Source organism: Nelumbo nucifera, chromosome 7, assembly GCF_055504915.1.
Source record: "Nelumbo nucifera cultivar China Antique chromosome 7, China Antique-T2T, whole genome shotgun sequence".
Classification (NCBI taxonomy): domain Eukaryota; kingdom Viridiplantae; phylum Streptophyta; class Magnoliopsida; order Proteales; family Nelumbonaceae; genus Nelumbo; species Nelumbo nucifera.
The window spans coordinates 55,998,798-56,021,588 of record NC_142655.1 but is presented as its reverse complement, the minus strand read 5'-3'; the positions used below and the strand labels follow the sequence as shown (position 1 = coordinate 56,021,588).

Sequence of the window (22,791 nt, the reverse complement as noted above, 5' to 3'; positions counted from 1 at the left end):
CACAAGGCACAGCCCAACTCGGACTCACTTGGGCTTACTGTAGGCTGTGCCAAACCTGACCTTTGAAGGGTTATGGGCCAGGCAGGCACAGCCAGACCAAGCCCACATGCCACCACAGCACGGCCCACTAAAGCACAGGCAGCCAACAAAATCATATGATACAACAAATTCGGCTTCAGTCAGTGCAAATCCATGCTCACACCGTTCAAACAGCCTCAAGGCTGTTGGGTTGGAACGGACGTCACACTGACTGAAACCAATCTCTGACACAAGTACCCAGCCCACTTTACATTTCTGAGGTTGGTGTGAGGCGCGCTCGGTGAGGAGCAAATCCGAACTCCAAGATGGGTATTTAATTCTAATTTCTTACTGTGACCTGTATTCAAGTACAAATCTACCATCCCAATATAGCACAGTAGCAGGCATCGTCATGGTATCTTCAAACTGATCTTCTATCTTCCATCACTCACATGCAAGTATTAAGGAATTCTACAGAAAATTGAACTCTCAGCAACTGAAAATACACTCATTGCACAGAGAAACCATGTAATTTGCATCCAACTACACCACAAAGTTAAAAGCAAAATCTCGTCAGTCCTCAGTGGCTAGCTAAACTCAGTTGTAACTTGGCAACTTCACTTCTTATCAACTAACTTCCAATTGTGGGCAGTCCGTGGACCACTAGAGATGCCTTCATAGTATCGAGAATCAAGCTTTTGGTTGTTCCAGTCCTTGATGAATTGTGTAAACAGTTCGCGTGCAGATTCAGATGAAAGATCGGAGAAAAACAATCCTCTCTCTTCTTTCAACCAGGTTGCAAACTCGTTATTCTTTGAGAAGTAGTCATCACTAGAAAGCTCTTGGATCTCATATTATGCAGACAAGAACCAAGAGCATCAGAAAATAAGTCATTAACCAAAAAATTACTTGCCAAACTAGGAAACATCTTGTGATGAAAAATGAAAACTGCTAGTTAGTTTAGTAGTTGGCATTTAGTGGGTTGGTGGCGTTCTTGCATGTAAGGGTTGTGGGAGTTTGTTATATTAGAAGTCTGTATATATCCAACTCAACTAGTATTTGAATATGGAAAGAACTCTCTCTAGGAGTCCAACCCCCTCAAAGTGGCCATATCCCTTCTCTGTTTTGCCTATTTTTCTATTTTATTTAAAAATATGTTAAAATTGTATTAGAGTAGATGATCCTTCAGCAATGGAAGAAGATATAAAAAAAAAAAAAAAAAACTTCAAGCTTTTAGAAAAATGCCACAAGGAATGAAAGAAAAGCTTTAAGCAATGTCTTCAAATTCTGATAGATGTTCTTGGAGAGCTTTCAGAGTTGGATGCTAGATCTGATCAATCACATGAAAACAATAGAAATGAAACCAAAGAATTGTGCTAGCCAGATGAGAAGGGCTGTTAAGATTCTATCATCATCTCAGGCCAAAACTTAGCCTTGCTCCATGGTTCGTGTGAATGCTGATACTTATTATGTGAAACAAGGTCCAACCAGTGTTGCATGAACAGACATGGAAATCAGAATTTGATGCATGTCTAGGAGTTTGACTCAGCAAGAAGAAAAAACAAGGACTCATGGACATGTCTGTAAAAAAGTATAAATTGCTAAAATAATCATAAAACCATTTCAGTTCCAATGAACAATAACCAATTTGTCTTCCTCCTAGCCTATCACTTCCACAGGCTGCTTTGGCACTTTTATTACAATTTACAAGTTACCAGATGTAAGATAACATTCTGGTTGTCCAGGAAATTCCATAGTGTTTACATAAAATAACTAGGATTCAAGGCATAATAGCTCTGAGTCCAAAGCTAAACATCGCAAAAGTATGTGCTAAGATGCAATTGTCTTTTTCCATTTCCAGTATGAATTCTTGTTTTCAGAACAATAATCTCTTCTTATTTAATAACCCTGACATTTTAAGTTAGAATGATCCCCATTTTGCAAATTTCAAGCTATCATGGGCTCAGGAGAACTGATTCAATATGACTTTTTTTTGGTAGAAATCTTTCCATATGAATTTTGAATTTAGAAGGATTACCTATCCTTGTACATGAAAAGGGACTCACCAACCATCTGTTCAAACACTCAAGTCATCTATCTCTGTATTTCACCTTCTTTTAAGATGACTTTAATTTCTTCCAAGCTGTGATAGGAGGAATTTAAAACATTGAGATCTTAATGTTCTTCTTTAGCATCCTATCCTGATCAATAAATGTATTCACAGAAATCTAGTATTATGATAGGAAAAACATTTAACCATGGTATTATTTATTCTCTGATGGACTCATCAAATCTGGAAACTTATCTCTTCTGAAAAATACACCCAAAATCCCCTTATTCTAGGAAAATCAAAACCAATTCCCTATTCACCAAAAATAGACAAGAGTCCGAACAAATTTTTTGAAGAGTATATGATGTACAAATATAGGTAGTTATGTCATTATCCTTAACGCTCTTCTCTTATCGAAAGAATACTTTCATTGGTTCTTCATGGGCAAATTGCTTATCTGTTTTGTTTCCCAAGTCACCATTGTTTCATCTTCCTCCTTGTATTAAGGGCCAACCCAAGATAAACCCTAAACATAACTGATATCAAAACCCAAATTTGTCAATCCAAACCTATCCGAATTTCTAGTCAACCCCATGCATTGCATGGGTTTACTTGCTAGTTATATACGTTGAGAAAGTTGGGTTGATGATATCACTTGATTCCAGCAATCTCCTCTTCTGTTCTTTCCATTCCTCTTCACTATTTTCTGTGTTCTTCCCTGTTCCTGTCACAGGTTAATTACAAAACTAGACAAACTAATTTCCTCCCAAAAGATGGCTATAGAATTCTTTCCCAATCTCTCAAACAAATATCCCTATTTATGCTATGTGAGCCATATCATATTACATATACATACAATTCATTGTAGAACAATTACTGGTGGTTCCAAAATACCAAGAAAAAAATCTTAGAACTGCATAAATAGTTTCCATTTCTGTCACCTAAAAGGAAGGAAAATTGGTCTCTTGATTCTTTCCAATTTTTGAATGAATTCCCTTTCTCAAAAATCAATTGTAGGGTACTCTCTAACATACAGGCCTTTTTTGTCCATGTGCTGAATCCAAATACTTCCAGGATTTCCACTACCCATTAGCTAAAACAACTCAAGGAGCCTCTTGGACAAGGAAAACTGTCCTAGAATTGGTGGACATCTTTTTTGACAATTCCTTTTGCATACAGACTTGTTTATATTCAAAGTGTTAAGTGGCACCAATTTGAGGGTAGTTAGTCATTTGTCTTTCTTTTGTTATGTTTTAAATCCATCCCAGCATATAAAGGCAGATTAGACATTATACACACGTTTAACCACTCCTATAAAGATCAGCCAAATGGGAAGGAGAGAGAGGAGAATATACTCATTTTCACTCATCAGTTTCTCTTTTCTTGGTCTCTTCCTCTCTTCTCTACGCATAGCCTGTCTACTAAAGTCTAAAGCATTCATTACATCAAAACAAGGTATCATAGCCAATTTTGAAACATATGATTATACCAAGACTCACCTGATCTGATTGATTTCTCTCTAGAGATCAGATCTATTAGTGATCCTTTCTTCTTAATTTCTGGTTGAGCCACCATTGGTCACAGTGGGGTGTGTGTGTGTCTGTCTGTCAGTATGTGGTTGTTTAAGCCTTCTACTTGAATGTTGTTTTCTTTCTTGTTACCGATAAGAAATACATGCTGTGTGGAAATGTGTTGATGATGTTTCATGCAAGCTATGGTGACCGCTTCTCAGTGAAGTGATGAATTCAAACCAAATTTGGTTGTGTTACAGACTATTTTACAGTGCAAATGACATCTATCAAGCTGAGTGGTGAGAACTATATCCCTTAGGCAAATTCTGTAGAGATTTTTTGACAGCTAAGAGGAGCTTAAAGCTCTTGAAAGATGATAAGCTCATGGTTGGTTTGAGTGGCTACAGTGATTGGATGTACGAAAATGCTCAAATCATGATGTGGTTATGGAATATGGAGCCAAAAAATAAGTGTCAATTTCACATTCCTTGATACAGCCAAAGAGATATAGAATATTCAAAGGCTGTATTCTGGTCAGGATAACATCACAGTGGAAATATCAACTCTTCTAGGAGTATCTTACTTTACAGCAGGGTGATCGGAGCATCGAGGAGTACTACACTATTTTGACAAACCTTCATAGTGAGCTTAATGTTTTACTGTTGAGACACAATGGCTCCCATAGTTTGGACTTTGGAGTTCCCTGCTTAAACTCACATCTCTTCTCTTCTCTTCTCCCATCATTCTCTCTAATTCTACCAATTTTCTTTTATTTTCCTTGCCTTACAACTCAACTTCATATTAGATCAGGTTTCTCTTTCTCTTCTTTGCATGTAAGAACCACACACTACTAGGATCAGAAATGTATATGGAAATTTGAAGGGCTTATCATTTATAGGTCAAATAGCCTTGCTTTTTTAATGATTTCAGAAAGTTTCTTGCTGGAGATTTGAAGGCTAGAGATGACTTATAGACAACTGCACCCAAAATCAAGAAAACAAGAGAATTGGAATGTCAATGAATTGGAGGATTAGGAACCCTATTGGAGTTGGCGCTTAGGGTTTCTTTGACATAAATTGATCCCTTGTAGTCATAAACAACAGCTGTGGAAGCCTGTAGGGCTGTAGGAGTGACTCATATTTCTCCACTTCTACCCATACAATTAAGGTTGCTGGAACCCTGCAGGATTGAATGAATATGATCTTGATTTTTGAGACTTCTATATCAGTGTAAGGGCATAGTTGGAATTGATTACATCAATGGGTGCTGTGCTTTTGGTAATAAAATAAAATTTGTTAAAAGGAAAAAAGAAAATACAAGGTGACTAGAAGTCGCCTGAAAGAAGAAAAAGCAACTGCAAACACAGGGACCAACTCAACAGCAAACCTCAACAACCAAAACCCAACAAAACCAATCAAAATAACCAACAAACTATAAAACAAAATACAAAAAATCATAAGACTCCAAGCAACCACCACCAATGATGACCCTCAATTACAATACACCGCCACCAGATTAAAGATAACCTCCTTTGCTCCTCATGTTAACTTTTTTCACCTTCTTGACAGTTTCAATCCCAACTAAGCACCCTTTCAATCTAGCAAAAACTTTCAAGACCTGAACAAAAGGATGATATTTCCAATTTCTACATTGTCTTACTGCACTAGTAGTCTTCTCAAAATCTTTTTGATCCATACGTTGGTCCTGTCTAATTCTAGCACCACAATCTTCTTGAAAGTCAGATCTGCAGCTTCTACCCCACCCTTTGAATCAACTTTCCCTGCTAAGACAAATGGACTCAGTCTATCTCAAACACCACCCTTTTTTAAATTAGAATCAGCTGAATCCTCATACAAATCAACTTTCCCACTTAAAATTGGAGGTTTGCCATATTTTTCTTCCAAATCCTTAAAAGTTTTCCTCATAAATTCCTCCCCCTCTGAGAAAAAACAAGCCCAGAGAGTTGCTCACCTCCAATTCAGTATTTACCACTGTCTCCACATCAATTGACCTCCTAGTTTCATGAATCTCATCAATTGCAACCTCTTCCTCATCTGAATCGTCACGCTCGTCTTAAAGGGGAAGCCCTGTGCATGACGCCCCCGCCAACATGGGGTCTAGGGAGGGACAGATGTACACAGCCTTACCCCTGCAGATAACATAGAGAGGCTGTTCCAAACTTGAACACAAATGTCTGAAGATGACGCTTGAGAAAATTCTCCAGTCTGGTATGGCAAAGTCCACCCACCATGCCCGAGTGCTCATCAGGCAGAGGCATATCAGGGTTGGGAGACAGGTTGTCAACATTCCATCTTTCGTGGTTAGGGTAGACTCACAGAAGTATATTGATTTTTCACTAACCAGTCCCCTTGGAGGTGGCCATCCTGGAAAAATGAAGCGGAAAAACCAGAAGGCTGCAGGTGGTAATGGAGATGAAGAGAACGAGGATTGAGCAATTGGTTTTGATGGTTAGTGGTGGTGATATAGGGATTATGATTTATGAGTAATTCTTGTTTGCTTTTTCCTCTCTATGGTAGCAGTTGAAAATTTTTTGTTTCAAGATTTTGTTATTAGAAGATTCTGTTGTCAAGAACAAGAGTACATGCCAGTACTAAGTAGTATTATAGATGATTGAGCTAGGGTTTCGATCTAAAATATAAAATAAAATAAAATAAAAAATAAAGAGGCTCTTCCAAGATTTGAACCCTGGTCACCCACATCACAATGGAGCAACCCAACCGTCACCCTCATCTTTTTTGCCCTCAATAATTTCTTCATCTTTTAATGGATCCGTTTTTTTTTTTTATCAGTGAATTGTAAGATTTATTAATTTATAGCCAAAGTACAATTTAGGGAGAGGCACGAGATGCTACCTCCCCTCTAAGGAGGGGAGATGGAGGAAACCATCAACCCTTTAGTTAATAAACATAACAAAGGACAAAGAAAATTACAGAGAAGACCAATACAAGGAGACCCGAGTAGCCCCTTGTTTAGCAAGATAATCAGCCAAGGCATTAGCCGATCTACCCATCCACTGAAATCTAACTGTCATGTCCCTCAATAGCCATTTGACCTTTTTTAAAATATCCTTAAAGTCCCAAGTGACAGTAGCCGGGTCAGCCAACCATCCGTTCTAAATTTTCTTTTCCTACTATAGATTTTTACCCCTTCCTTTGTCAAGGCATCGGCTAGGCGACTAGGCACCCTTGGCTGGGTGCCTTGCCCAAAGAGGTTCTTTTTTTCTATTCTCTCTCTCTAATTAAATAAAGCAGAAATTCCATCCTTGTTTTTTCTATTTTACTTTCCATCTTGAATATTTATCATACAAAGTTAATAATCTTCTTTAGTTGCTAATTGATATGAAATTGCTCTATTAAATACTTGTTATAGTAATATTATTTTTGAAAACAATGAAATTAGTATATGTAAAAAGATTTTTATCTTTTAGATGTGATGATTTACCACATTTTTAGACGAAATTTAATGTTCTTAATAAAGAGAATTGCTATTTTTTCAATTAATATACATGCTGAATGGTACACAAAACTAGGGAGCTGGCCAAAAGTTGTTCTTTATATTATAAAATTCCTATCGCATAGGCAACTGGTAGTGGTGGCAATTGGGCGGGTTGGGTTGGGTTTGGTTTGAGTTGAGCTTCAACCCAACCCATCTAACCCGCCAACCCATTAATGACCCAATTATATAAAATTAAATGGGTTAGGTTCAACCCAAACCCACTTTAACCCAATCCAACCCGCCCAAACCCATTGATCTTATATTTATGTACTTAAAACAAAAAAACTAACTTTCTTGACAAATAAGTTGGTCATAATTTGGAGGTAATAATAGTTGCTAATACACAAGTGAAGAAGGTTCAAATCACATTACATGCATGTTATTTTGACACAAGCGGAAAAGCCATTTGACTATGTTCAGGTTTTGGGTTTGACCAAACCACTTAGGTTCAAATCGGTCAAACCAACTTGAACTACCTAATTGGATTGTCTTCGAGCTAATCGCATCAAGGGTGGTTGAACCGTTTAGATCTGGATCGATCCAATCGGACCAGACCGGACCGGTTCAGTCAATGGCAGATTGACTTGGACCAGCCCATATCAGGTTTGTGCATAGGTTTGGGACCGAACCGACTGGCCCGAAGCGAGTCAAGAGAAGTAAATCGGGCCGGTCTGGATTCGAGTTGGGATGTGCGGATACAGGCTGGATCGGACGATCCAAACCGGGAGCAAGCCCCGTTCCAGATTTGGGTCGACTAGATCGGCTTGTCCTAGGTCGGGTTAAGACTAGGCTGTCCGACCCAAACGAACCGAACCGAGGTGGTTCGGGTCTGCTCATATTTAGACCAAGTTGAGCTGATCCGGACTCGGGTCAAGTTGATTTGGATTTATGTCGATTTGGGTGAAGTGTGTTGATTCGAGACAAAACTAATTTTAGTCAATAATTAATAGAAAATTAATGCATTTATTATAAATTATTTCATTCAAATGAAGAAAATTAAAAAAATGGCTAAGGAATTAATAATTATATCTATAGTGGTTATCACAATGGCTATCCACAACCCAACCCAACCCAACCCATTTAAATTGACCCAATGGGTGATCAACCCATTTCCAACCCGCCAAGTAAATGGGCATGTTGGGTGGGTTAGATACTGGGTGGTTTCAGCGGGTTGGGTGAAAAATTGCCACCCCTAGCGATTGGGCAACTAGGCACCGTCACCCAGAATCGCCTACACGCCTTGAAAACTATGCTCCCTTTTCCCTCATTCCTATCTTCATCCTCCCTAACCACCTCATTAATTCTCAGTGTTCTCCCAAACCAATTTCTCCTCAATCCATAAGGCATTATTGAGTAACTTTCCTTTTTATATAATTGAGGACAATCCAGAGCCCTCTATTTAAATTAATTGAATCTTTTTTCTCTCCTTAATTTTGCAAATACTGCAAATCACACGTAAAATGGACACCTTGGCATGATCAAGGACAAAATCAAGCTACCAATTCCCCCTTTTTTGTCTTTTTCTTTTTTTCACCAATGTTTAAAGCATTCAGAAAAGTTTTTGGTCTTTTATTTGGGATTTGAGATGCAAGCATTTGACAGAAAATAATTGTTTTTATATGCATCCATGAAAATTTTGAAGCTTCTTCTATTGTGCAATTTCCCTCTCTTTATCTTTTTTTAAAGGGCAGTAGAGGTGAAATGGTCAAATCCCTTAATTTTCAAAAAAGAAGTTCCTATTTGAATTTTAATGCATGGAGAACATTAATGTTCTAAATCTTGTCCATATTTATATAGCATAGATAAGAGAACTCACTGAGTGATGGTCATGTTTATGATGTTTGTGGTCACGTTTCTCCTCCAACTTCTTGCCTGAATGAATTATTGTTTAAGTCAATAGATCCAATCATTAACAAAAAAGATTATTTATTTACATATGTTCCAGTAAAGAGGCACATATGCATTGCATGTGTATCAAAAAACAAAAAACAAAAAACAAAAAACAAAAAACAATGATTAGGTTTTATTCATCTTGCAAAGATGGCAGTCACATTGCTATGAGGCTGCTTGTAAGCTTCACCGTAATCCAAGACTTATCCCAACAATTGAACAAATGAAATATGGATCTTTAATCCATCAACAAGATAACCAAGGAAGATAAACAAAAGCCATCCTTACACAATTTACCACAAAGTGACCATACAATTGTGGTACACTAAAGCATAACAAAGAAACTGGATAACATAAAGTTGTTTTAAGGAAGATAGAATAATGCCTTAAAGTCAACCCATCCAACCTACATCTCTCTCCTTTGTCCCCTTTTGTTCAACATCCTCTACCATCCTTCTTCCTCACCCCCCTCCTTCTCTCTTTTCCTTTTCTGTTCTTGATCTGAAACCCTATCTAGTTACAGGAATCCAAATTCCACCATATTATGCATGCAAATTTATCAAAATTGTTGATGAAAAAAAGGAACAGGCAAACCAGAAAAAAAAACGTATTATTCACCTTAACCCTAAACACAATTATAAAATAAATTTAACTCTTTTCATGGAAAAAAATAAATTTGAAACTGCCTCAAACCCTGGTTGTGAATCTGACATTTTTTTATCAATGTGAATTTGACATAATATCAGAAAGGTTTCTCAGCTAGTTATACAATGAGACCAATCTTGTGAATCTGACATAATTTGAGCAAATTACAGCATTTTTACTAGCAAGGTATCAGTTTATGATAGGATTTGGGTTTTGGGAACTTTTATTTTAAGGAGTTCTCTTGGATCCAAAGTTAGGGGTTTGTTTCTTATAAATACTTGTTATGAAAGCATTGCAAGGGGTTTTAAAACAGTGAATGAAGTTTTGGATTTATTCTATTTGAGATCTTCTCAATTTCTCTTGTGGACTCAAGAGTTCTATTAGCCATAACAAGATGGTGATTTTGTTCTTTTCATGCTTACTGCTACATTAGTTGGTATCAAAGAGAGTTATTCCTAGTTCAATGTCTAAAAACAATACAACATATTGGAAGACTACAACTCCAATAGTGGTGGTGCTCATGGAAATCAAATTCATGTCCCTAACAGGTCTCACATTGATTAAGGTACATGTGATTCACCCAGAGCAGAGATCGTGACTGTCTTGGAAGGAGCACAAAGGGCAAAGGAGCTAAATATTAGAAAGATAGTTGTTAAGGGTGACTCCAAGCTAGTAATTAATTGGCTGCAACAAGAGGAACTGGAGTTATATTAATGAAAAAAGAAAATTTAGATGGCTGGCACAAAGTATGGAAGTGAGACTTCAATGGGTAAAGCGAAGTGGGGAGGACCAAGAGCAGTGATTTAAAAGGCACGCCTAGGCGCACAGGCGAGGCACATTTTAGGGTATGTGCCTCGCTCAGGTCCTAGGTGCACCCCTTTCAAAAGGCGCATGCCTAGTGCGCCTGATGCGCCTTGCACCTCAGCCCAGGCATGCATGCGCCTTAGCCCAGGCATGCATGGGCCTAACATAGACTTGTTCGGGCATGCCTCAAGGGCGTAGTACAAAGGTGACTCATAGAATCAAGAATGCAATATGTTTTACATCACATTAGCTACTTGAAGCAATGCAATTAAGGGAAAAAAAAAAGAGATCGTGGGTTTTACATGCTTGAAAATGCTTTATATGTTTGCTTTTATTTTTGAAGTTTCATTTGAATACACTTTACATGTTATGTTTATGTATTTTAGTTTTAGATAATAGGTTTCTTAAAAAAATTATTTTAAAATTTAAGTTTATATTTTTATTAACATTATATTTAATATTTTTGATTTTTTTTTAATTTTTGGCATTTTTTTTTAATTTTCTGACTTTTTTTTATTTTTTCTTTCTTTTTTGTAATTTTGCGCCTTGCTTAAAAAGGCGCATGCCTCGCCTTGCGCCTCAGGCGCAAATTGGCCCCTGCGCTTTTAAAACACTGACTAAGAGAGCTTATCCCTCCTCTTTTTCTTTGTTTCTTGTTGTACCTTTTTTCTTCTTAATCATCTAATGAATTGGTTCAGTTATTGATAAAAAAAATACAGTACTTTAAGCAACAATCAAAAAATGTCCAACAGAACCAATCAATGAATTTGACACTTCAGTTACATTGCATCATAAGCTCCACGATTTTATCAGCTTTCAAACTTGAATGTATATCTACATTCCAAGTAAATTGCCACTTCTCATAATTCTTCTGCCACATTTTACATTGGAGATTATACAATCATTGGCAACATAAATTGCAATCTCTCTCTCTTCTTCTTAATTCAAGTAAGGGTCATCTCTTGGCATAGGGATTGAGTGCAATCTTTAGTGGGTCATAAGGGTGAGATTTTCTTTTTTTCCTCTTTTTGGGTCAGTTTCAGCGGAAGTGCTGGTACTTGTCTCAAGGGGTATTTTTATTGTTTTGATTTTGGTGCTCTTTTGGGGGCGTTTGCTGGGTTTTCTGTTCCTCTGAGGTATTTTAGATAACCATATTCGTAGTGGATTATCAAAAGCATTACTAGTGTTTAATGTGCAAGCATTAAATCACTAAAACCCACGAACACATATTAAATCACAAACACAAACGGAAGTTTTCTAGAATTATGTACGAAAAGTTCCTAACTTATCTAGAATTTCATCACAAACACAAATAATCTATATCAAAATGGAACTTCGTAGTCTCTGAAGTTAAATCAAGAAAGACAAACGAAAACCCATATTAAATCACTAAAACCCACAAACCTTCAGCCCTATGGTGCTTGGAATGCTTGTGAGATTTCTTGCTCTTCAACTTCTCTTTCTTATTGTTTTTACTGCTCTTCTTTTCCTTATCGTCCCTTGTTCTATGCTTTTTGCGTTTCCCTTCATCTGCGAAAATCCAAGAAATTAATCACTGGAATGAAATGAAATGAAATGAAAATACAGATAAAGCAAAGGTTGCTACAGACCATCAGACTCAGTAGAGGGTCTTTTCTTTGATTTCTTGTCGCTCCCCATTTTTCGGTTTATTTGGTTTAGTGGAAAGGAGGCTATTTGCTTGTAAATTTACTGTGTATTTAATATTTGGCCTATTTAGAGATTCAATCTCCGAAAAAGTACGGACAGACTTAACGCAGATCTGTGAATGGAGTGTATCCATGCCCTCCCTCGGCATCAATTCCAAGCTGGCACTTACCAAATTGTACTTTGAATTTAAAAATTTTGACCTTGGGTTGAACCGTCATTCTCCCTTCAATTTCCTTCATTTTTTATTTTTTATTTTTTTTCGGAAATTCCTGATGGACTTGATCATACCTTAACTTTAGGTTGCCTTTGATTGCAGTGCAATTTTATTTGCACTAATACAAAAAAATAAAAATTTTGGTTAATTTTGTTTTAAGTTTTACCTTATTCTCTTCATGTCTTAATTTACTTCATTTGTATTGCAATCAAACAAAATAACCTAAAATTTGAAAGAAAAATAGGTCAGAATTTACACTCAAATCATTTGCCCTGCCATAACTTTGCAGCAATACAAATTAACACAGCCTTAGAGATTGTTTCAAGTCAGTCCCCGAACTTTGAAACGTGTCTATACAGTACCAAAACTTTCAGAATGTGTCTAATAGGTCTCTACCATTAATAGTCCGTCAATTAATTTTGAAAGTGTCAAAACTACCCATCAGGTGTCATCTAATTTTCTTTATCTACCACTTTGTATAAACCAATTTAAACAAAAGCTTCTTTATGGCAAGGTTCCAAAACACCAAAGTTCCATCTTTGGGCTCAGTCAGGAAGGCCCACGCATATGAATCCCATCCATGCACATTGTAAAGCATTTGGAGATCAATGGTCTAGGAAGATGGGGGTATAGAGACAATGAGAGATTCCAACTAGGCACGTGTCCTCGTAACTGTTGGATTTTAATTTCATTAGAGATTAAATCCAATGGTTATGATTGGTTTGTTTTAAGTTTTTTAATAGAAACTGATTTACACTCCTTAGAAATAGTAGAGGAGAGTATGGAGGCTTGCTACCACGCAACACGCGTGTATGCGGCGCAATGAGGTGCTTCAGAGGCACACTTTGTGCGCACCCGTGTGGCTCGCGAAGGGCGGCTTTGGCCTTTTGGTGCGATGTTGACCGTTGATGTGATCAATGGCCATGATTCGATTAGTGTGATCAAGAGACACAATTCAAAGTTAACAGTCATTAACTGTTAACTACCTTTTAAACAATCACAATGTTTGAAACTGTGACTGCTCAATGTGCCTTTCTTTAAACTAGCACCTACTTTTTCTTGATAACTCTTCAGAAACTATTTTAGGAGCATGAATCAGACATTTCGTATACAACATTTTCAAAAATCACTCACTCTCTCTCTTTCTCTCTCTCTCAATCTGGTATGCTACAGTCTCACAGAAGGTTTCTTCGGAGACTCTTTAGCTTTGTTGGTTGCATATTCTCGCCCAAGGCTCTGTTGTATATTGGAAACGAATTTTCCTATAAACCAACAACAAATTCAGTGAAACTGAGTGGAGGTAAATAACGTTTGAAAAACAGTGTCTTTAGACGCGCTTCAGAGTTTCTCCTCCAAGTTTCAATGAGCCAATTTCCCAACAATAACGCTGAAGGTGACAAAATAAAGGATCCCTTCTCAAGCTTGATGTCCTGGCTTATCTCTGTGTCATTGCTAAGCCAACACTAAAGCAGTAAATCAAGCTACCAATAGATTAACAAGAGTCTTGCCATGTCCAAAATCGCAACTACAAAACTTCAAGCTCTCTAGGATAGAATAGAAGACAGTAAACGAAGCAAAGCGACAGATCTTGGTTGCCTAAAGGTCAAAGAATCAAGTGATGAAATAAAAACTCATAATAACGGGGGGAGTTGATACCAAAGCATCTTCTCTTATTAAAAAACAAACACATGAGAAGTGAACCCCAAATATTTCTACAAGTAAATAGACTAACTATTGTTGCTCATCATCGCACTTAGGAGCTGCTTTTTGATATTGTTTGTGCCATCACAATGCATGTTTGATGTCCACAACGTGAGGTTATCACGAAGCAGTTGCATGATCAAAGTGCTATCCTTGTAAGACTCCTCACCCACTGTGTCTTTCTCTGCAATTGCTTCATCAAATGCCTGTTTCGTAAGATTACAGTCTCGATTAAGAGAATTCAAGATCTCGTAGTCAAAGGCAAAGAAGTTAAGAGACAACCCTAGTCAAATGTGATGTGTTGGAGCTAGTTCTGCATTTGTGATATCCTGTGCCAACTTATCAGTCTTTAACTCGCCTCTTTTAGGTTCAGCAATCATCGATTCTGAGTAGTTATGAGGCTGAATGTTTAGCTTCAAATTGATGCAATTCAGGAAAAATTTGGCAAGACCTAGATCAAGAATGTTGTTGTTGATTTTGCCAGTGATCTTTCCAATGGCATTAAACGGATTTATGAGGTTAGCTACGAGTAATTTAATAATCAAATTAAATAGCTAATTAAGGTTAGCTATGACATTCAACATCGAGTCCACATTATTTAGAGCTTCTGCCATGGTCAGGAACGCCACCGACGTATCAACATGTTCTCTGTCAACAACGTCCGTAACAAATAGAGAGAGAGATTGCTCTCATTTAATTTAATTTCAATGAAGAAGATAATGAATAGTGTTTTCTTTAAAAGGTAAAAGAAAGAACAGTGTCTTCTTTTAAGGGTAATTTTGTCAATTTTAAAAGTTTCAAGTGCCACATGTCATCACATGATATAAATAACTGATGGACTGTTAATGGTAGGGACTTATTAGATACATTCTGGAAGTCGAGGTACCGCATAGACACAGGTTGAAGTTCAGGTACCAATTGGGAATTTTCCCTTTTTTTGATATCTTTTGAAGGTTTACACAACTAGGAGTATTTGATCCCAAGTCTCTGCTATGACCTCAGGTTTTTTTATTGGTTTCCCAAATGTATTTATTTACCCATACCCCTTAGGCACATCATCTCCACATAGAGATATGAAAATGTCCAAAATACCCATGTAGTTACTTTTCACTAAAATGTTTATTCTTCAAATTTTCTCTTCATATGAATTGCTAGTCTAAACCCTTCCAATCTCTTTAATGAAATTGATTTATTTTCCAAATTTTCTCTTCACATCAATTGTTCAAAGGTAAAGTTGCAACTTTAAATTCTCTTTTTTTCATTATTATTGCTTTTCTATAAAAACCAGCAACCTCTGTAGTAATTGCATGGGTATTTTTAACATTTATGTGTCTCTTGTTAGAGGATTCTAACAAAGGGGGTCTACTTGCAACTATATTAGAAAGTTCAAGGGCAATTACTAAACTTTAGTGGAGGTTTCAACAATAGTCAAAAACTTTAGGGGAGGTGTCAACAAGTAACCCTTTCTTTAACTTAAATTATTTTGTTTATGAACAAAAAAAAAACTTTAGGTGATGTTCGGTACCATTGCCTATTCTTTGGATGATATTTTCATATATCATTGAAATTATTTTTCATAAATTTGAGAATACTTTTGTTTGATATAATTGATGCCATATTAATGGTGATTTTTATTTTATGGAAAATATTTCCTTTATCTACATTAGATGTCATGTCATCCAAAAAATGGGAACTGACCCAAAAAGAAAAATCATTGAAAATGGTGATTCCTCTTTTAGGCCTCATTTTAATAATCATTTTTTGAGTGATTTGAGAAATCGACCAACCAAACAAAATAATCATCATTATTTTTTAAACGATGTGGCTCTTATGTGGCACCAATTTCTAAAAAATGGACAATGGTACCAAACATCACCTTAAATTACCTCCTCCTCCTTCTCCTCCTCCTCATCATCATCATCATCCATTCCTTATCCCAACTATATGGGGTTAGATACATGAGTCCTATTCTTCGTTCTTTTTAAAACCATGTCCACTATTAAATTATTAGTGATTAAATCTGTTTTAGTTTGAAATCATGCAACAAATAAAAGGATATAGAATAGCTAGGAACCAAATGAGCCAAGGCGACTAGACAAGTTGAGTTGCTTTTGAAGACACCTACAAAAGAGAGAGAACCCTAAGGTGTGTCCTTTTGGTGAACTCTCTGATGGTTAAGAAATCACCAAATCGAGTCAGGGAGGTTCATTGGTGAGGAAATAAAGATGTGGTTTGGATGTTGAGAATAGACTCTATTGTGTACCTTTATATATAGGCATGCCTTTGTGTGTCCAAGTGAGAGTAACTAGTCGACTCGACAATCGAACCAATTAGGATCAACGGGTTTTTTGGTTTGGCTTGGGACATGTAGCGGCTTAGAGTTTGGCCACCATATAAGGGCCTCGTCACTTACCCCCTAGTTTTGAGACTGAGGTGGTTTATTTCTTGCTCATACAATGAGAGGTTGGCTAACACAGGTGCTATCATTAATGTGCCATTTCATCTTTCAACATGTCTTGTTAAAGTGACCCCTAAATCGTAGGATGTGTGGGAACTATCAAATCAGGGTGAGATCTAGGTCATTGATTGGGAATTGATTTTGAAATGTTGAGGCTACTGTATAAGGGATGAGTCCCAAGTGACTAGGACTTTGTCTTTTCTTATGGAGCTTGGGAAAGTGGAGTAGGTTGTGGCCAACGAGGCCCATTATGGCCAAGATCAAGGAGACTAAGGCCTATAGTCCCCAAGTTGGGGAAGGATCTATTCTTGAGGTTGAGGCCAAGGGGGCTAAGCTTTAGAGTCTAGTAGAGGATGTAGATCCCGAGATTGGTGTGGAGGTTGAGGTTAGGACTATCAAGGCATGTGGTCCCTGTACTAGGGATGAGTCAATTCCAAGGGATAAATCCAATGGGGCCAAGGCAACGACACTGAGGTTGAAGTTGTCAATGTGGACAAGGAGGAAGATGTTCATGAGGTTAGGACATCGAGGGCAGTCGTTCATGTCAGCAATGAGTTGGCTAGGGAGGATGCTTAGCTTATTAGGAGTACATTGAGACTAGAGATATGGTGAGGATATGTTTTCAATATCATATACCTGAGAAAGTTTCAGATGAGGGTGTCAACTAAGGAGCAGGCTTGATAGGCCCCTAGGAGATGGTTGTGTGTGTACGAAGGCAACCTCATAATTAGGTTATGGTTTCCAATAGACGAATAAGTGGCTTAGATTTTGATGCTTCACTAAGTGACTTTCTCATTTTGTCCTGAACTCAATAAGGTTTTTGGTCACAACTATTTACACAATCCATATCCACCAAGTGTGACAACTTGCATGAGTCTTTTAGGCCCTCTTCATGCTAAAAAACCATCCTCCATCAAAAGGGGTGGCATTACTTTTGGCTTGAAACAAGGGCACCAAGTTTCTAGGGGTCCCTCCATCAATGGTTAAATAGAGCCTTTTTTCTATGTGAGTAGGTCATCAAGGTGGTTGGCGACTACAACAAGTTTGATGGAACCCATATTGATCAGTGAGGAGGAGAGATATTTTAACAAGTTGTTGGCACAATTTTCAATGTTAGGAAGTTTTTATCCAATGCCATGTTGGTCTAGAGCAGGCTTAGTTAGGTGAATTTAGGTAGAAGTATAAGCCGATCCAGTCAATGTAGACTTGTAAATTTTCTTCCTTTTAGAATGCTTATACTAATGCTAATTTCTTTGCTGGTGTAGAGATGGCTGATGTCACAAGTCTACTAGCCAAGATACAAGTCGGAAGAAGTCCATAAAGGGAAACACTAGCACTTTAAGAGCAACGAGCAAGTCGTCGAGAGGGGATACCGCTAGTGCAAGATTGTTGATCATACACATTAGTCGAGAGGGGATGTTGTCGGTGCAACTAGGAGATGAGGCCATGTTCCTTAGCATTGAAGAGCCTTGATATTTTCCTTATTTTTTCTCTTTATTTTTCTAGTTGTATATGCTTTAATTTTGTGCCCTTAGAATTCTTGTCATTTTTCTCTTCTTTCTTAGATGGATGTGGGCCTCGGGTTCCAAGGCCTTTATATAATTTGCAATGAAATTTTGCTTTCAATTAATTCTAAATTGTTTTGCATTCATAATTTTTTTTCTTATTTTCTTCATAAAGTTGGTTTGAAAATCAGTGATTGTGTAGCCTTTGGACGTATGCCTCGATAGTCATAGTGGTGTAACCGAGGTAATCGAGGCTTATGTATAAGTTAGGTTAGTTTAGTTGTTGTAATGACCTAATTGAGGCCTAGGTGTAGGGTTCAACCATTTAGTTTCTCAACTAAGTTCCTTAGTGTCTTGTGGACAAGCCACATTTCTAGTAGGGGCCAAGTCATGGGAGGTCGATGCAATAGCTCGATCAGCATGACTAGGGACGACAACCCAATTGTTCCATTAAGTGACCTGTGTGAGGCTTTCAGCCATTCAAATCCTCAATTGAATTGTCTAGCCCTTTGATAGAGTTTAATTTGCTTCTTTGATGCTCGGTTGTCACTCCCTACCAAGCCTAACTTCGGTTAGGAATTTGGGAGCTCGAGGCCCTATTGTCCCGCTTGCAAAGAAAGATATTTGGAATGAAAACCAATTTTTATTAAGTTTTAAATTTCAAGGTATAATAGGCATTCTTGAACTAGTGGACCGGTTGGTTGTGCGCTTTTTGAGTTGAGGCTTCCTATGTTATGATCCCAAGATGACAACTAGGATTTCTGTTGTTGGATAGTTGCCCAGCTCAGGTTCCGATCCCAGTTCTTTAGTCATGTCTTCTCTACACCATTTACGATAGATGTAATTACCAACATATCCTTGTTGGATGAGGCATTCAATTTCATTCTTGAGTTTCGATGGCCTTTGGTTTTGTGTCCATGATGGTGAAATCCACAATACTTATCCTAATTTCCTTGGTCGGATTTAAGCTTACCGAGTCACTTGAAGAAGGGTTTGGCTCAGACATTGAGAATGATCTACATCCATGAGGCATTTAGGAGGCATGATGATCATAAATTGGAGCTTTTAAAGTCCAACTGAGATCATTGGCTTGGAATGAATTCCTTCGGTAGTTGTCTCTACCTTTTCTTTCAATCCAATCTTTTTTCCTCTACTGCTCGGTGTTGTCTTTCCTTGACATTAATGTACTTTTTGTCTCGGTAAAGGAGGTTGGTCATATCTTTTGGCGGCTTCTTAGATAAGGAGAAGTTGAATTCTCTACTCTAAACACCGTTAGTGAGGGAGGTCACTACAAGGGAGGGTTTGAGGTCTCGCACCTCTAGGGCCTTGACATTGAACCTTTTGATGTGGTTATGCAATAGCTTGCCTCAATTCTATCAAACCAACACCAATGACATTAAGATCCTTCTGTATTTCCTACTACTAAAAAAGTGGTTCACAAATAGGTTGTTGTACCAATCCCATTACCCAATTAACTTGGGCAATAGTCTAGAGAACCATTGTTAGCTTGCATCTATGAATGTCACTTGAAAGGCTCTCCAAGTGGTTAGCTCATTGTAACCATGGAGAAGCATAAGGGCTTTGAAGTTCTCCAAGTGGTCCATGAGATCTCTTGTGCCATCATTGACATATATGTTCAGCATCTTGAAGCTAATTGGAAGCAACTTGTCTCGAATATGCATGATGAAGGGAGGTTCCTTTGATAATTGTTGCCCAAGATTGAGTTGTGACCTTCTTCATCCCTCAATTGTTGAAGGTCAAGCTCGCATGTCCTCAAGCTCCTCATCGAGGTTCAGCTTCCAAGCCATTTTTGGGGACTAGCTGTGCTCGTCCACTATTGAGTTGGACCTAGCTTTGAAGGTCATTGGAGGGGGGTTCATGTTAGTTGGCCCCCCATGTGGCCGTGAGAGTTGTTGCTTGCTTTGGTCACTTGGGTGATGTGCTTAAATCCTTCAGACCAAGGGAGTTGTTCTTAGGTAGTTGCTTAGTTTAGCTACCAATGTGATCAAGCTAGTTGCTCAAATATTTAGGGTTCTTAGCTTGTTGAGATGCTCCATAATTTCCCATCAGGAGACTATCAACCCAATGCTAGAGGTTGTGAAACAGCTTCTGTGTGATGGGCTAGACTTCTTCCATTGATCGTGGAGGGTTTAGTGGTGGTGGTCAGTTCTTGGTGGTTATAAGCACCTACTAAGAGAGGGACTAGTTTTGTGAGTCCCTATTAGTGTTGGTGCATGTGAACATCGGAAAAATATCCCTCTGGCTATTTACTTCATGGACAATGCTATGGAGTCGCCACCCAACAGAATACATTACTAGGAGTGATGGGCCTCCTGGATTTAAATCTCACAAAACTTTTAGAAATAAGGACTCCATATCAATTGGCCAAGATAAGGCTAATCTGCGTAAGTTGAGAGAGAGAGAGGGAAGGGGTTAGGCACCCGTCTCTCTAGTCAGTGTGAATACCAAATCCCTTTTTATTCTAAATTCAATTTTGAGCTGAGAATCCATACCCTCTGGCAATCGATAAGGATATGAATAGCACTCCTCTTCACTTTCAGACCAACTCCTTTTGGATGCAAGGGCTTGAGCAAAAGGATAGGAAACCCCATCCATTTTCTATCAAAACCCTCACATTCGGACTCAGTTAGCTGGCTGGATGTGTTGAGGGAGCATGTTAATCCCTTCACATACCAAAAAGCACTGATGTTCTCGCTATGAAAATGCAATCAAATGATAAAGAACAAGAAAGAAAGCTAAAAAAGAAACTGAACCAAAGCAAACATAAATGTCTGAGTGTGAGGTAAGATCGTTACCTTGATGTTTGCTGGGTTCAAACCGGGGTTTTGAGGGGTATTTGGTAATTTTGGAAAAATGGGTTAAACCGGGCCTAAGAGGGCCAAACCAGGTCTTCTTGTTCATTGGTGGGGATTTTTGGGCCAAAAATGGAAGGTTGTGATAGGTTTGGGCCGTGCGTATGTGGACCCGTAAGATTGGCTAAAACGGAACCTTTTTAGATTGAAGGGTAAATGAGGGTATTTTGACTTAAATTTGGCAAGGTGGGGGGGTTTTGGGGACTCTGGGTTGACTAGTGGGGTCAGATTGGCCCAACTGGGCCCAGATCAGGTAGATCTGGAAAGGGCTTGATTTTGCTAATCTAGAGCCTCATAATGAAATCTATGTTTGATGAAGGGGTAAACAAAGGTGTTTTGGTATGAAATTTTACAAGTGGCTATTTGGAGGTGTTTGGGATCTGATGATGAGGTCTGATCAGTCTTAGAGGGTCAATATTGTAGGAATTTGGGTCAATGATATGTTTTAGAGTGGAATCTTGGTTTGATGGAATGGCAAATGAGGGAGTCCGGGGTTGAAACTTCATGAGCAGGTGTTTTGGTGTGTCTAGAGTCTAATGGTGTGGTTTGATCGGTTTGGATCTGTCAAGATCAAGGTAATCTGGGCTCTGATTGTTTAGGCCAATGAAAGGGGTCAAAATGGAATCTTTGTTGGATGAAGGGGTAAACGAGGGAATCATGAGTTGAAATTTTATGGAAAGGTGTTATGGGAGGTCCTAGGTCTGTTGGTTGTGTCTGATTTAGTGGTTGAGGTGTAGGTGAGGTCGATCGGGGCCATCGGATAGGTATCAGGTAGGTTTAACGGTGGATTTGAGGGCTCTTGGGGTGAAATTCGATTTGTTTGGGTTTTTGGGTGTTTCAGATGGATTAGAAGGTTCTGATCCGAGATTTTAGGTAAATTAGAGGTTTAGGCAGTGGACCGAGCAAAAATCGAGTGCTAACAGTGCATGTCTTTGAAGCCATTTTTTTTTAGGTTTTTTCTATATGATCCCACAAATGATGCCAATTCATTATAGTTTGGCATCTATTGTAGTTCAAAACTGGGCAACAAATAAAAGGATACAAAAGAGTTAGGAATTGGATGAGCTGAACTGTTTCAAAAGACACCTACAAAAGAGTCCCAAGATGTGTCCTCTAGGTAAACTCTTCGATGCTTAAGTTCGTAGGTAAGCGAGAAGTTGTCGAACTAAGCCAAGGAGGCTGATTGACAAGGAAAGTAAAGATAAGGTGTAGAGGTGAACTCATGGTTGCTTATCCTTATCTGGGCATGCCTTATGCATCCAAGTGAGACCAGTAGTCGATCTATTTTAGGGTAGGGTCTAGTGAATGCTACCAAACCATCTTAGTCTACTCTCTCTCATTTTATCACCTATTAAATCTGTTCCTACATTCTTACAAGTGACTTCATTCTTGATCATTTACATCTTAGCATTTACATTTCTACCACAGATTTTCTTTAGACATGTTTCTAGACTGCCCAACACTATACTCCATACAACATATATAGCTAGTCTTATAACTATTTTCTAGAATTTTCCATTTAAGCTAAGTGGTATTTGTTTATCACACAACAGTTTAGATGTGCCCCTCCACTTTGCCCAATCTGCCCTAATTCTTTTAGGTGATATTCTCATCAATCTCTCCCTTATAATGAATTACTAGCGGGGACCCGTACGATGCATGGGATTTATTAAATGAAAGCTAAATAATAGAAAGGGTCATTTACTAAAATACCCCTTATAGTTTCATGGATTTACTAAAATCTACTCTTAGTTAGCATTTTACTAAAACACCACTTATAATTTGCAATGGATTTAATTAATCTTCCATTAGATGACAGTGGAAAATGATAGTGTTAACCCTAATGTTCATTTAAATAAATTTAATCAAAAGAAAATAAAAATAAAAATACCATTTTTGACCTTAATAAGACACGGGCAACCACTTTATTGGCTATAT

At 38.0% G+C, this 22,791-nt stretch overlaps 1 protein-coding gene across 2 annotated transcripts; it reads right to left on the bottom strand.

Moving 5' to 3' along the window:
* Positions 1-320: 320 nt before the first annotated feature.
* SCI1 (splicing regulatory glutamine/lysine-rich-like protein) lies at positions 321-12,200 on the bottom strand. Of its 2 annotated transcripts, none has more exons than XM_010262310.3 (4): positions 12,045-12,200; positions 11,839-11,964; positions 8,912-8,967; positions 321-866 (listed from the first exon to the last, which is right to left on the bottom strand). In XM_010262310.3, the coding sequence occupies exons 1-4, from the start codon at positions 12,091-12,093 to the stop codon at positions 636-638; spliced, it is 462 nt and encodes a 153-aa protein (XP_010260612.1). In that variant the 5' UTR covers positions 12,094-12,200; the 3' UTR covers positions 321-635. The 2 variants fall into 2 exon arrangements, with proteins under 2 accessions (XP_010260612.1, XP_088748242.1); XM_088892116.1 differs by having other exon boundaries at positions 719-859.
* Between the last annotated feature and the right edge of the window lie 10,591 nt (positions 12,201-22,791).

Coding starts and splice junctions, on each gene's coding strand:
- SCI1 (XM_010262310.3), bottom strand. CDS start 12,093: ATGGGGAGCGACAAGAAATCAAAGAAAAGACCCTCTACTGAGTCTGAT. Junction 11,965..12,044: donor ACCCTCTACTGAGTCTGATG/GTCTGTAGCAAC, acceptor GGATTTTCGCAG/ATGAAGGGAAACGCAAAAAG. Junction 8,968..11,838: donor CAAGCACCATAGGGCTGAAG/GTTTGTGGGTTT, acceptor TAATTCATTCAG/GCAAGAAGTTGGAGGAGAAA.